Source organism: Nannospalax galili, unplaced genomic scaffold (assembly GCF_000622305.1).
Source record: "Nannospalax galili isolate Female #2095 unplaced genomic scaffold, S.galili_v1.0 scaffold136, whole genome shotgun sequence".
NCBI lineage: Eukaryota > Metazoa > Chordata > Mammalia > Rodentia > Spalacidae > Nannospalax > Nannospalax galili.
Window position 1 is genome coordinate 3,345,235 of NW_008340872.1, and position 14,130 is coordinate 3,359,364.

The 14,130-nt window shown below is 45.1% G+C and overlaps 1 protein-coding gene across 2 annotated transcripts in view; it reads right to left on the reverse strand.

Moving 5' to 3' along the window:
* LOC103736455 (interferon alpha/beta receptor 1-like) overlaps positions 1 to 14,130 on the reverse strand; it is a 31,930-nt gene that overhangs the window by 16,518 nt on the left and 1,282 nt on the right. For both annotated transcript variants that reach the window (XM_008835964.3, XM_029564894.1), the window contains exons 2-4: positions 12,605 to 12,759; positions 12,362 to 12,503; positions 10,567 to 10,681 (exon numbers count right to left, since the gene is read on the reverse strand). In XM_008835964.3, the coding sequence (XP_008834186.1) occupies positions 10,567 to 10,681; positions 12,362 to 12,503; positions 12,605 to 12,759 (412 nt within the window). The remainder of the gene's footprint in view (positions 1 to 10,566; positions 10,682 to 12,361; positions 12,504 to 12,604; positions 12,760 to 14,130) is intronic.

Consider the following 14,130-nt stretch of genomic DNA (forward strand, 5'->3'; position numbering starts at 1 on the left):
AACCTCCACCACAAGCCCTGGGTGACCCTATAAGTGGAGGGACAAGCTGTTGACTTCCTAGTTGACACTGGAGCACAATATTCAGTTTTAAAAGAGCCTATGGGAAAATTGACCAATAAACACACCTGGGTGCAAGGAGCCACGGGAATCGCTCAGCACCCTTGGACTACCAAAAGGGAAGTAAACTTAGGTAAAAAGACAGTTTCACACTCCTTTATGGTGGTCCCAGAGTGCCCATATCCCTTATTGGGTAACCTCCTGATGTGACTGTACCGGATGCAGCCTATATCCTATGCTTACAACTAGAAGAAGAATGGAGAGTGCACGCCCCACCCCCTCAAAAGAGACCAACCACTATCTTCAAGGACCTCCAGGCAGCAATCCCTGGAGTTTGTGTGGAAACTAATTCCCCAGGGAGGGCCATCCAACAGCCACCAATAATGGTTACTTTAAAAACTAATGCTCAGCCTGTAAGAGTAAAACAGTACCCGATGACTCTTGAAGCCAGGGCAGGAATTACCAAACTCATAAACCACCTTAGGGAGTTTGGTATTCTGGTTCCATGCCAATCTCCATGGAACACTCCTCTCCTACCCATCAAGAAACTGGGGACTAATGATTTCCACCCAGTGCAGGATTTGAGAGAAGTTAACAAGAGGGTAGAGGATATCCAACCTATACTCCCCAACCCGTACACCCTGCTGTGCTCATTCTCTCCGGAGAGAAGGGTCTATACTGCTTTAGATTTCAAGGACTCCTTCTTTAGCCTGATCTTGGCAGGGGAAAGTCAACCCATCTTTGCCTTTGAGTGGCAAGACCAGAACCAAGAGTTTAATGGACAACTCACTTGGATGTGACTGCCACGAGGGTTCAAAAAATCCCCTACTATCTTTGATGAGGCTCTACACTAGGACTTGCAGGAGTATCAGGTCTTGCACTCAGAGGTAAGCCTCCTACAGTATGTTTATGACCAGTTGATTGCCACTGAGGATGAGGGCACTTGTCTTCAGGCCACCAGAGATTTGCTCCTGACCTTGGACCAATTGGGGTATAAGGTCTCTGCCAAGAAGGCTCAGCTCTGTGTCACGGAGGTAATGTACTTGGGGTACATATTAAGGGATGGGCAGAGGTGGCTGTCACCAGCCAGAAAGCAAACCATTATGGGAATTCCAAGCCCAAGATCCCACAGGCAGTTGCAAGAGTTCTTGGGATCGGCAGGCTTCTGCTGAGCTGGCAAAACCCTTGTATGAAGCCACTCGAGGAAATGAGTCATCCTTCCTATGAACTGAGACTCAGGAGAGGGCCTTTCAAGAAACTAAGAAGGCTTTATTGCAGGCACCGGCCTTGGCTCTGTCAGATATCCATAAGCCCTATCAGCTCTTTGTTGACAATGAACAAGCGGGAATAGCGAAGGGAGTCCTGACCCAAATGCTCAGGCCTTGGAAGAGACCTGTGGCTTACTTGTCGAAAAAGCTTGATCCCATGGCCTCTGGATGGCCGAGCTGCCTCAATTATTGCAGCCATGCCTTATTGGTTAAAGATGAAGATAAGCTCATGCTGGGACAGCCCCTTATGGTCACCACCCCTCACTTGATTGAGGGGATCCTTAAAAATCTCCCTGACTGATGGATGACAAATTCTCGGTTGACGCATTATCAGGCCTTGCTCCTTAATCCCCCTTGCACCCAGTTCCTCTCCAGCACCGCTCTCAATCCTGCCACTTTGCTGCCAGAACCAGATCTTGAGGTCCTGCACGACTGCCTGGAGGTACTCTGCAGCTTACATGGGACTTGGGAAGACCTGATGGATGTTCTATGGCCCCACCCGGACTTAATTCTGTTCATGGATGGAAGTAGATTCATTAAGGAAGGAACCAGGTACACAGGGGCGGCGGTCATCAGTCCATTGCAGACAGTGTTGGCTTCTTCCCTACCAGTTGGGACCTCTGCCCAGAGGGCTGAAATAATTTCCCTGATTCAGGCCTTAAAGCTAAGTAAAGACCAGACTGTTAACATTTTCACTGCTAGCCATTACGCTTTCGCTATGGCTCATGTCCATGGGGCTATATACAAAGAGAGGGGGCTCCTGACAGCAGAAGGAAAGACTATCAAAAATAAACAAGAGATCTTGAAACTCCTGGAGGCCATATGGTCACCAAAGAGACTGGCCATCGTCCATTGTCCAGGGCACCAAAAAGGGGATTCACTGGAGGCACAGGGAAACAGAAGAGCAGACCTAGCAGCCAGAGAAGTAGCCCTGAAAGCCTCGAACTCACTGGTTATTCTGCCTGAACCCCTCTTGCCAGAAGAGCCCTCCTACTCAGCTCAGGACGATCAAGATTTAACTTCCCTGGAAAATACCAGGATCAAAAATGGATGGAGATACACCTCTGATGGGAGGCTCATTCTGCTGCATAAGCTGTCAGAGGACTTAATATATAAACTTCACAAAGGGTCTCACCTAGGAAAGAGAAAGTTATGGGAACTCCTGACTCCGTACTACATTTTCAATCTAACCAAAGTGCTTGAGAGCTGTCTTTCCAGATGTCACTCCTGCCAGGTTACTAATCCAAGAGGAAAAGCATGCCCCCAGCCAGAAGGGAGAGGGTCACTGCACCTGGCATCCATTGGAAGGTGGACTTCACTGAGGAAAAACCTGGCAGGTATGGCTATAAATATCTCCTAGTTTTTGTAGATACATTTTCAGGATGGGTTGAAGCATTTCCCCACAAAGGGGGAAAATGCCTCAATGGTGGTTAAAAAGATCATCAATGAACTAATACCAAGGTATGGACTTCCCTCTATGATTGTGTCAGACAATGGACCAGCCTTTATCTCTAAGGTATCTCAAGAGTTAATTAAAACACTGGGGACTAATTGAAAGCTACATTGCGCATACCACCCCCAGAGCTCAGGGCAAGTAGAGAGAATGAATCGGACCCTTAAAGAGACCTTGACCAAATTAACCCTGGAAACTGGCAATGACTGGACAGGCCTCTTACCTTTTGCCTTATTCAGGGTCAGAAATACCCCATATACTCAAGGCCTAACACCTTATGAAATCATGTTTGGCTGACCACCCCCTTTGCTTCCCAAGCTGCCTTCAGATGTGCTAATTGACTTGTCTGAATCCCAATTTCTTAAGTCCCTACAGGCCTTACAGATTGCACAAGACAACGTTTTCCCCTTGCTGAGGCACATCTACAAACTGCCACCAGCCCAACTGCATGGATTCAAGCCAGGAGACCTTGTTTGGGTGAGACAGCACCACAAGGAGCCCCTTGGACCTTGATGGAAGGGGCCACACATCGTGATCCTCACCACTCCTACTGTGGTTAAGGTGTCCGGTGTCCGGACCTGGATACATCACTCACATTTGAAGCCTGCATCAGAGGATTAGTCAGACCAAGTCAACAAGAGACGGAAGGTCACATGGGTAAAAGACAATCCTCTCAAGCTAAAAAATCTCTGCCACACCATAACCCTTGTTGCTTTTTTATTTCTTTTTATGGAGCCTGCCCTAGCTAACTGCCCCCATGGACTGCAAAACCTCACCTGGGTAGTTAGTAGCACATCCACTGGAAAGATAGTGAACATCTCCTCCCACCTGGGACTGCCAGGTGCCTGGTTCCCCAAGATTACATTCGACCTCTGCGACCTGCTTGAAGGAGCTTGGGAATCGTACACCCCATGAGGCACTGTAAATTATGCTTGCCAGTTTCCTCTCGGCTGAAAGAAGATGAAGGAGCACCACTTCTAAGTTTGCCCAGGTGACAATGGTGACCGAAGGAGTACTTGTCGGGGGCCAGGGGGCTATTTCTGTGCTTCATGGAGCTCTGTTTCTACTGTAAAAATTAATTGGGCGCCCCCCATCACTACTGACTTGATCCAGGTAACTGTGGTCCCGGGCCTAACCCTTTGGCGAAACCCCAGATCAAGGCAATTCGAGGGACCCTGTTCCTCCTCTAGATACAACCCTATCTCCTTGAGCTTCACCCCGAAAGGAAAGGAACTTAAAAACCTACAAAAATGGATTGATGGGCGAACTTGGGGCCTCAGGTTATACACCACAGGGACTGATCCAAGAATACTTTTTTCAGTCCGTCTTCAGGTGGGTTCAGTCTTGGGAACCCAGATGGGGCCAGCTCAGACAGTGTTACAGCCTATTGGATGACCAACACCAGCCTTAACTATTTTTAAATCTGTCGAGAGGCCAGCTCCTAGCCAAATTGTTCGACTGGATAAAACTGCTACTTTGCCCACACCTAGATCCACACCCCCAGAGGTCCAACGGGTCCAAGAGCCCTTGCAGCCATCCCCTGGGCTTATGAATCTCCTAAATGCCACCTTTATTGCTTTAAATAATACTTCCCCTAACCTTACTATCCATTGCTGGTTTTGCATGGACCCAAGCCCTACCTTTTATGATGGGTTAGCTCTCCCAGGAAATTATGTTGTCACTTCTGGCCCCACTGCCTGTAGAATCCCCCCACCTACAGGGAGAAGGGGATTTACTCTCACCCAAGTGTATGGAAAAGGGCTATGCGTGACTCCCTCACATAAAATTGTCCCCCCTTCTTACCAACATCTATGTGTAACTCTGTTCAAGAGATAGGGGCTATTGCACCTAACCCATATATGGTGCCCCCCAACTCCACTTGGTGGGCCTGTACCTCTGGCTTAACTACATGCCCCCACTCATCCATTTTAAACCAGACCAGGGATTTTAGTGTGCTAGTGCAGCTGGTTCCCCATCTATATTATAGAACAGACATAGAAATGGAAACCAGAGTCTCAGAAGAGTCTAGACCTTTTAGAGCCACAAGAACCACTGCAATTTCTTGTCTACTCTACTCGGGGTCAGGGTAACCACTGCAACTGGTCTGGGGGCTTCAGCGCTAGTCCTCCAGGATGAAAATTACCACCTTTTTAGACAGGCCATAGACTTAGACATACAATCATTAGAAACATCTATCCACCACCTCGAAGACTCTCTATCCTCTTTAGCTGAGGTAGCCTTACAAAATAGGAGAGGGCTGGATTTACTTTTTCTAGAAAAAGGAGGACTCTGTGTTGCCCTAGGGGAACAGTGCTGTTTCTATGTTAATCACTCAGGAGTTATAAAACAGTCTTTGGCTGAGGTCCATAAAAGACTTAAGGAAAGAGAAAACGCACGACTAAATCAACAAAATCGGTATGAATCCCTTTGTGACTGGTCCCCATGGTTAACAACTGTGATCTCAGTGATAGTCGGACCTCTCCTCTTACTCCTACTAGCAGTCACTTGTGGCCCCTGTATTCTTAATGCCTTGCTCAAATTCATCTGAGAACAGATACAGACAGTCCAACTGATGGTACTGCATTCAGAGTATACTCATTTAAAAAATTCACCAGAGAATGGATACAGACAGTCCAACTGATGGTACTGCATTCACAGTATACTCATTTAAATCGAGACCCCGAGCCTTACGACAATATAGAAATGGTTCCACCGCCCTAAATGCACCATCTAACTGCTTCTTTTCGCTTCTGTAATTTGCTTGGCTTAAAGATTTAACCCTTGCCATAACTCCAGGGGGGAATGAAGAGCCAGAATGCTCTGACTCCATTTTGGCTAGCTTCTTTAGACAAGCCCAGACAAGATCAGGCTTATTGTACATGTAAAAGCCTTATAAGGTATGAACAACAACTTCTGACTCTAAAAGATATTAGTCAGCATATTCCAATGCCCTGAAGACAGCCCCTACCAATCAAGACTTTTCCCGTACACAGGATATGGGGACATCCAATTAAGACTTTCCCCATATACAGGATATGGGGACATCCAATTAAGACTTTCCCCGTACACAGGATATGGGGACATCCAATTAAGACTTTCCCCGTACACAGGATATGGGGACATCCAATTATTTTAAAAAAAATGCTTGGCGTGCGTGGGTTTCTATGGAGTGCCCCAGTAAAAGCTCCTACCTGCTTTTTTCGGGGCCAGACTCCATATTTGGCTTGTGAAGTCTGTGCCCGGCTAGCAGCCATTTGGTTATTGTCTTTTTTTTTTTTACTTTAAATTCTTAAATAAACTTTTGTATAATCTTTTTGGGTATCTGTGGGAATTATTACTGATTCTTGAAGCCTAACAACTACAAGTAGGGCTTGCCCATCTGAAAAGCCTGTCACTGTACCAACACACTGCTGCAAAAGGGTCATAGTACTGATCTTACCGAGAAGTCTCCAGCAAGTGTGGGCACCTCCCCGACTCTAGAGAGGCTAAATAACTGGCTCAGACAGCAACAGCTCAAAGCATCTCAGTGTAAGCTCAGAACTGAGCCTCCTAATGGCTTTCCTTGCACTTGGTGTCACTGGAGCAAAGTACCCCACAGTGAATTTAGTCACATACACCTTCCCAAACACAGACCTCATGCCATTTATCCCTCAGCACACAATTACACTGGTTCCAAATACCTGTAAGACAGACAGCCAATCTTCCGTCCTTATCATTCAACTTAAAAAAAAAAATCACTTAGGGGCTGGAGACATGACTCAGTGGTTAAGAGCACTGGCTCCTCTTGCAGAGGACCTGGGTTCATTTCCCAGCATCTACACAGTGGCTAACTGTCCTTAACTCTGGTTCCAGGGGATCCAACGCCTTCTTCTGACCTCTGTGGGTATTGCATGCCATGGGTGTACTTACATACGTGTAGGCAATACATTCATACACACAAAATAAATAAAAATATTTTTAAAAAACAACAAGAACAAAAACAAAAAATCATGTCTCCATGTCCAAAAGTCCTGCTCTTCTAGAAGGACACCCTTCCTACTATGACGGGCGACATTCTAGGACACCCTAAGACTCCTGCCCTCTGGTGTACACTTCCCACATCCCAGTTAATCCCCTCCCTCAATTGTGGGCAGGACCAGAAGACATGCTGGATGCTTCCCGTCCTGACCGGGTACAGTACCTGACAAGGAGGAGAGGACTCTAAAGGTGCAGCTAAGGGCCAACCCACCATTCTGAGTGAATGAATGAAGCTCTCCTTGGTGGACGTGACCTCTCAGAAGAAGGGTTAGAATAGGGTCTGAAGGCTGGACTGCACTCCAGATGGCCCCTGAGATGCTGCTGTGAGCGCTACAGCTTCAAGAAATGAATTCTGGGCCAGCGAGATGGTTCAGTAGGTTAAGGCGCTTACCACCAAGCCTGACAACCTAGGTTCCACCCCAGGACCCAAATGGTGGAAGGAGAGAGCCAACTCTTGCAAGTTGTCCTCTGGTTCCCCATGTGTGCTTTGGCACATGTGCAAACACACACACACAAAATAAATAAATAAAAATGTAAATTTAAAAAGGACAGAAATGAATTCTGCTGACAACCACATGAACATGTGGGAAGAAACCAAGTTTTGGAAGAAAGCACCATCTCAGTGACACCTGATGGCTTGGCAGAGGACTCAGTGAGGCCAAGCTTGGAATGACACAGAAGTGCTATGATAAAAACCAGGATTTCTTTTATTATATTTTGGTGTGTGGGTGGTGAGTCAGTGTGTGAGTGGGTATGTGTATGGTATATGCACATGTGTGTGGGCAGTTGTGTGTGCTCCATGTGTGGTCAGAGGACAGAGGAAGACATCAGGTGTCCTGCTGTCAGTCTCTACATTACTCACTTGAGACAGGGTCTTTCACTGAACCTGGAGCGAGGCTGGCAGCCAGCAAACCCCAGCGGTTCCAGCTTTTTACACGTGCGCTGGGTATTCAAACTCAGTAAGTGGTCTTAGCCAGCAGTAAACCATTTCCCTAGCTGTCCCTCCCAAAGCTCCCCAGCAGACAGCTATTTCCTCAAAACAGCTATTTCCAATCTTTAAAATCACCAGTTAGGCTAGTCTAGCTGGCCAGCGAGTCTCAGAAATCTGCCTGTTCCTGCCTCCCCAGCTTGAGATTAAAGTGTGAGCACCATACTTCTGGTGTTTTTACATGAATTCTTCAGATTCAACTCAGGTGCTCATGCTCGTGAAGCGAGGACCTGGTGACTGAGCTACTTCCCAGTCCATTCCTCATCTCATAAGTCTGGTGATTTCTACAGGGCAACAGAAAACGAACGCCCCTTCCTCACCTGCCAATTTTCAGTCTTTCATAGACCTCTGATTTTTCTCACATGCATTTCCTTACATACTGCTGGTGGGAATGTAAGCTGATCCAGTCACTATGGAAATAAATCAATGTGGAGGTTTCTCAAAAAACTGAGAAATACCGCATGACCTGTGTACTACTCTTTGGCGTAACACCTGAAGGAATCTAAGTCAATACAGCATAAGACACTGACACATTCATGTTTTCTGCAGCACTATTCACAACAGTTAAGACAAGGGACCAGTGTAGATGACCATCAACATGCACACATGCGCGCACACACACACATGCACACACGCACACACACACGCGCATACACACACACACACACACACACACACACGAGTGCGCGCACAAACACACAATGGAGATTCATTCAGTTGTAGACAAGGAAATGAGGTCATGTACAGGAAAATGGATGGAACTGGAGATCATCATGTTAACTGAATAGCCAGACTCAGAAATACAAATAGCACACTGGGAATCTAGATTTAAATACACATACACAAAACATAAAAGCAGAAGAGGACTGTGTGAGGTGTGGAAGGGCTGGGGGGGGGGACGAGAGGGTGACAGCTAAGAAATACAAAATACTGCATGTCTTCTCCCACATGTGGGTCTAGATTAAGTACCTATGTGTGTGCATGACATGAAAGCAGAAGGAGGGCTATTTGGGGAGAGGCAGAGGTCCAAAGGGAGTGGGGAGATGGAACAGTATGGGGGGAGAGAAGAAAAGTGAAGCACAACGGTACACATGTATGAAAATGTCATAACAAAACCCATTATTTTGCAAGCCAACTAAAAATATTTAAAAAATTAAAATCCAGTTACAGCTGTTATTTAAAAGTTAAAAGCAAAAACTGTGGCACTGTCTAATATGGTTTTCAATGTATAGAGAGGCAATAGTTAAGGCACCTGTCCTTTAATCCCAGCACTTGGGAGGCATACGCAGGCAGATCTCTGTGAGTTTGAGGTCAGCCTGGTCTAGATAGTGAGTTCCAGGCCAGCTGGGGATACAGGGAGACTCTATTACAAAAAGACCAAAAAAAAAAAAAAAAAAAAAAATTTAAGGCACCATTAAACACAAAAAGCATTATAAATTGTCCCAATCAATATAACACTCATATGCATATGATTAGTCAGGATGGGGTAAATGGATCCTTTAGAAAAAAATGAAAGAGGCCCTTTACCTGAGAACAAATAGCAGGGCTACACAGCTGTTAGGTGTTAAAAACTGTGCATATTACCATTTACATTATTTTGAAGAAATGAATGTCCAATTTTAATTCCACCAAACAGTAACTGAATTCTGATTTTAACCTCAAAGGAGATTTGACTCTGAGAAAAACTCTCCTAGGGCCTAAGATTACTGGGCAGTCAAACATTCAAAAAAGCAGGCTGCATCAGCACGCTGCACAGCTCCGGCAACAAAGGCGCAAAGCATGGCTGCGTGAGGCTACTGAGAGAGGTAAATCACCATCTTTCCAGTATTCTTCTCTCTGCTAGCAAATCAAGCTCCTGAGAACAAACCCGCACTAATTTGTGAATCACAGCATGCAGAAGTGAATTGCTGCCTGTGTGTTTGTTTGGTGTTTTTCTCACGTGGGATAAACACATTTTCCCATCTGAAGCTGCACTGTAACTACTTCCATCAAACCCCAGATCTTTATACCTTTTCACATGCCTATCACCAGTAAAACATACATCGTTCATCTTGATCACATAGCTGATAGATCTCAAAGATAAGAAACTGGACAGAGCGGTGCTGAGACTGTAAAGTAGACCAGCAGCCATCCTCCTAACAAAGGAATAAACAGAGCACTAACAATGAAATTAAATAATCACTGCTGTAGCCAAGTCTGGTGTTCCTATTTGAGTGTAACAGAAAGATCAGGCTGCCTGGTCTTCCTTAGAGGGACTGAGAGCTGCAAAGCAAACAGGACAGGAATGGACAGGAGTGTGACATGATGCTACCACAGGAGGAGGCACTAGAAAACCATACATCCAGAGGAGGAACTGACACATGAGGAGCTGAACACCATCAAACCAAACAACCACTTAAAAATGGACTCAAGAACCGAACAGACGGGTCTCAAAAAGGAGATGGACTGTAAATTCAATCTTATGAAAGAGCTGAGTTCTGAGGAACATGTCAGGGTCAAGAGTCAGCTATTCCAGACTGAGAAAATGACACAGGTAAGAGAGGGAAGGCTTCTTAAGTTTAAAGAACACCAGAAAGAACCAGGCAGATGTTAGGACAAAAGAAGAAACTGAGGCCAGAGTGTAAGTGCTGAGCCCGAGGCTATCTAAGTAGTTACTGGTTTAATTTCTGGAGTTCCCAATATAGCACATCCACGTTATTTTATGTGCAAGAAGCTGCACACAGACAACGCTAAAGCAAGTCCAAGGTAATTGGGCAAAAGGAAATTTATGGACAAGAACTTACAGGAGCCACTGAGCTTTAAAGGTGACGTTTGTGTATGTGTAATCCCATGTCAGAACGTAGTTCTTACTGTCAGCATATACTTTCACATTTTCTGGTGCAGGCATCTTATTTGCCACTAGAAGGCAAAGAATCCATTAAAACATACACATTTTTAATCTAGTGAATGAGATGAAAACTTCCCCATATTGTTAAGTGACAAAACACTAAATCTGTCATTAAAATCACCAACAAGCCAGCTCTCACAATAACTTTAGTTATTGGTAAGCTATCAGTGATTGACTATATCAGGCTGTTTTCATATTTTGCCTACAGAGCTATGCTTTTGGAATAGCAACCAATCTGCCGAAACTACTACCTCCTTCTAGGTATTATGAAAAATAAAAAGTGCATGACATTTACAAAATATGTGAACTCTCTTGCGGCTGGAGAGACGGCACTGGCTGTTCTTGCAGAGGAACCGAATTCGGTTCCTAGCACCCACACGGTGGCTAACAACCATCTATAACTCCAGTGGGATCTAGGGTATCTGACATCCTTTTCTTACCTCTGTGGGCACTGCATGACATGGGTGCACTTATATACATGTAGGCCACACACTCATACACATAAAATTAAAATAGTATTTAAAAAAATATTTGAACTCTTAGGTGTGGTGGTGCACATCTTTAATCCCAGCACTTGGGAAACAGAGGCAGGCAAATCTCTATGAGTTCAAAGCCAACTCGGTCTACATAGTGTAGCCCCAACTGGGGCTACAGGGAGACACTGTCTCAAAAAGATTAAGAAAAAATTGAACTTTTAAGTAGTATTAATTTTATTATTTTTAAAAAATTTATTATTAAATTTTGTTGTATTTAATACAGAGTATCTTAAACAATCTGAATCATCTTTATAGCCCCATCCCCACCAGCACCCTCCCATAGGCCCCCACTGGGACCCATATACTCTGTCCTGGGTGTTAAGGCCCACTGTGTCAAGTCAGTGTCCCCAGACGTTCCCCACTGCAAGTCCATCCACTTGTGGTCTAGTCAGATCCCTCTCATCTATCTATCCAGACACCTATCATTTCCTTCCTTCCTTTCTTTTTTTAGCAGAGCATAGGCATAGTATTAATTTTAATTAGCACTGAGACAAAAATCTCAAAAAAAACTTCTTTGGCTTATGTAAGTGCTGTTATACTTCCTGATTAAATTCATGGCATTGTGTACGCTGCGCAAGTACAAGTGCTTAACCACTGACCTACATCCCCTGCCGGATGCTTTGTTTTTGTTTTTTTGGTCTTTTTGAAACAGCGTCTCCCTGTAGCCCCAGGTGGCCTGGAACTATGTAGACCAGGCTGGCCTTGAACTGACAGAGATCCACCTGCCTCTGTCTCCCAAGTACTGGGACTACAGGCATGTGCCACCATGCCCGGCCCTATTTTTAATACCTATTAAAACATAATACAATTTCATCACACAAAATGGTTCAGCAATTACAGGGAAAAATGTCAAGAAATTTACATACTGCCATTACATAGGAACTATGTAGACCAGGCTGGCCTTGAACTGACAGAGATCCACCTGCCTCTGTCTCCCAAGTACTGGGACTACAGGCATGTGCCACCATGCCCGGCCCTATTTTTAATACCTATTAAAACATAATACAATTTCATCACACAAAATGGTTCAGCAATTACAGGGAAAAATGTCAAGAAATTTACATACTGCCATTACATAGTGAGTGAATCTAAGGTAAAAGGTAAAAGTACTGCCATTACATAGTGAGTGAATCTAAGGTAAAAGATCTTCCTTACCTGTGGTGTTTATACAATGCACTGGACTATAGGCACCATGTCTCCCAAGCCCAATCTGTACTGCTTTAACTTTTAAACAGTAGGTAGTCTCTGGTAACAGGCTAAAAATCTTATCTGTGAGATAGCTAGTTTTAACCGTTTTCTATAAAAAGAAAGAAATTCAAAAAGGTATAGAGTTAAATTTTATAATTAACTGAACCCTTTTTTCTCTCATACCAAAAAAAGGGTAAACTAGACACTCACCTCTACACCTGAAGAGTTGCTCCAGATGTCTATGCTGTATGTGAACCCCAAATCATCCAGAGCCCACATGTTACCACCTTTTCCAGGACGAGTGATGTATATTACTATTGCCTTATCTTCAGCTTCTAAATGCACTGCTGGGGGACCAACGTGAGCTGTTGAAATTAAAACAGTTGTTATGTGACTTCATTAGTACAGTTCCAAAATATTCACAATATACAACGTGTGCTTGGTATGGTCAAACAGGAAAGTCCCTCGGGGACCTTATACTTCAGAAGGCTATGGGGGAAAAAAATCACCCTCAAACAAATACACGTGGTGATGAGTTGTGATGGTTGCTGTTAATGGCTACCTGCCACAAATTAGATTCACGTGAACAGGGCACCTCACTTGAGGAACTGTCTTAACTGCATTTGCTGATGTAGGAAGACCCATCCCAAATGTTGTGGCACGTTCTGGTACAGCCAAGATACAAAGAGGCACGACAGAAGGAACAGCTTCCCTTCTGCGTGTTTGGCCTGCCCCTCCCCACTGAGCTGAGTTGTCCTGTTGGTTCTGGCTGATTCCTCGTCTAACACCAGAACCAGTGTTTTCCAGTTTACTCGCTGACTAAGGAACCTTCCCGGTTTTGGCTCATTGGAACTGCTGAGGCACTGAGCCCCATGGCCTAAGCAATTCCTGGGTTCTCAGCCTCTCCAGTGTAAGACAGCCACTATGGAACTACTCTGATTGGTGAGGCATCTCCTTAGCCTCAAGATGGGAGGAGTGCCCAGTGTCTACTTTGGTCTTAGAATGGTCAGCCTAAGGAGTGAGGAAGCAAGGAGACCAGCAAGACATGAAGAACACAAGGGCTGGTAAAAAGGGGAAAGCCCCAGATGTATCGGGAGACGGATCAGATGGATGTGATGGGGATAAGATGTAGGATGTGAGGGAAGGCCAGGGATGAAGCCAGGCTCTGGGCCTGAGCTGACCTTGTCATGAGAAACTGAGGGTGGCTGGGGAGCAGGTTTTGTGGGAGAAACTGAGAGCTCTGACTGTTTTAAATGTGATAGGACTTAAAAGATTTAAAAAGTTATTTATTTTACTCTGTGTGTATGAGTATATTGCCTGCACGTATGTAAGTACACATCCATGTCGTACAATGCCCGAGGAGGTTGGAAGAGGGCATCAGATCCTCTGGAACTAGAGTTACAGATGGTTGTTAGCCTCCATATGACTGATGGAAACTGGACCTTGGTCCTTTGCAAGAGCAGCTCATGCTTTTAATCACGGAGTCATCTCTCCAGTCCCGTAACAGGACGTTTTACCTCTAAGTGGAAATGTTGAATAGAGATGGTGAAACGAGTCTGAAGGCCAGAGGGAGCAAGGGGGCCGAAGATACAATTTTGGCGGGTCAAAAGCACATTTAATGACTAGCTGCTGCAGCAGTCCAACTTCGAAAGTCTAGGAGAAAAGAAAAAACAAAACAAACCCCAAGAATAGAAAACTGGCACCAGAACAGCCAGTGACCAGGAGAATCAGGAAGG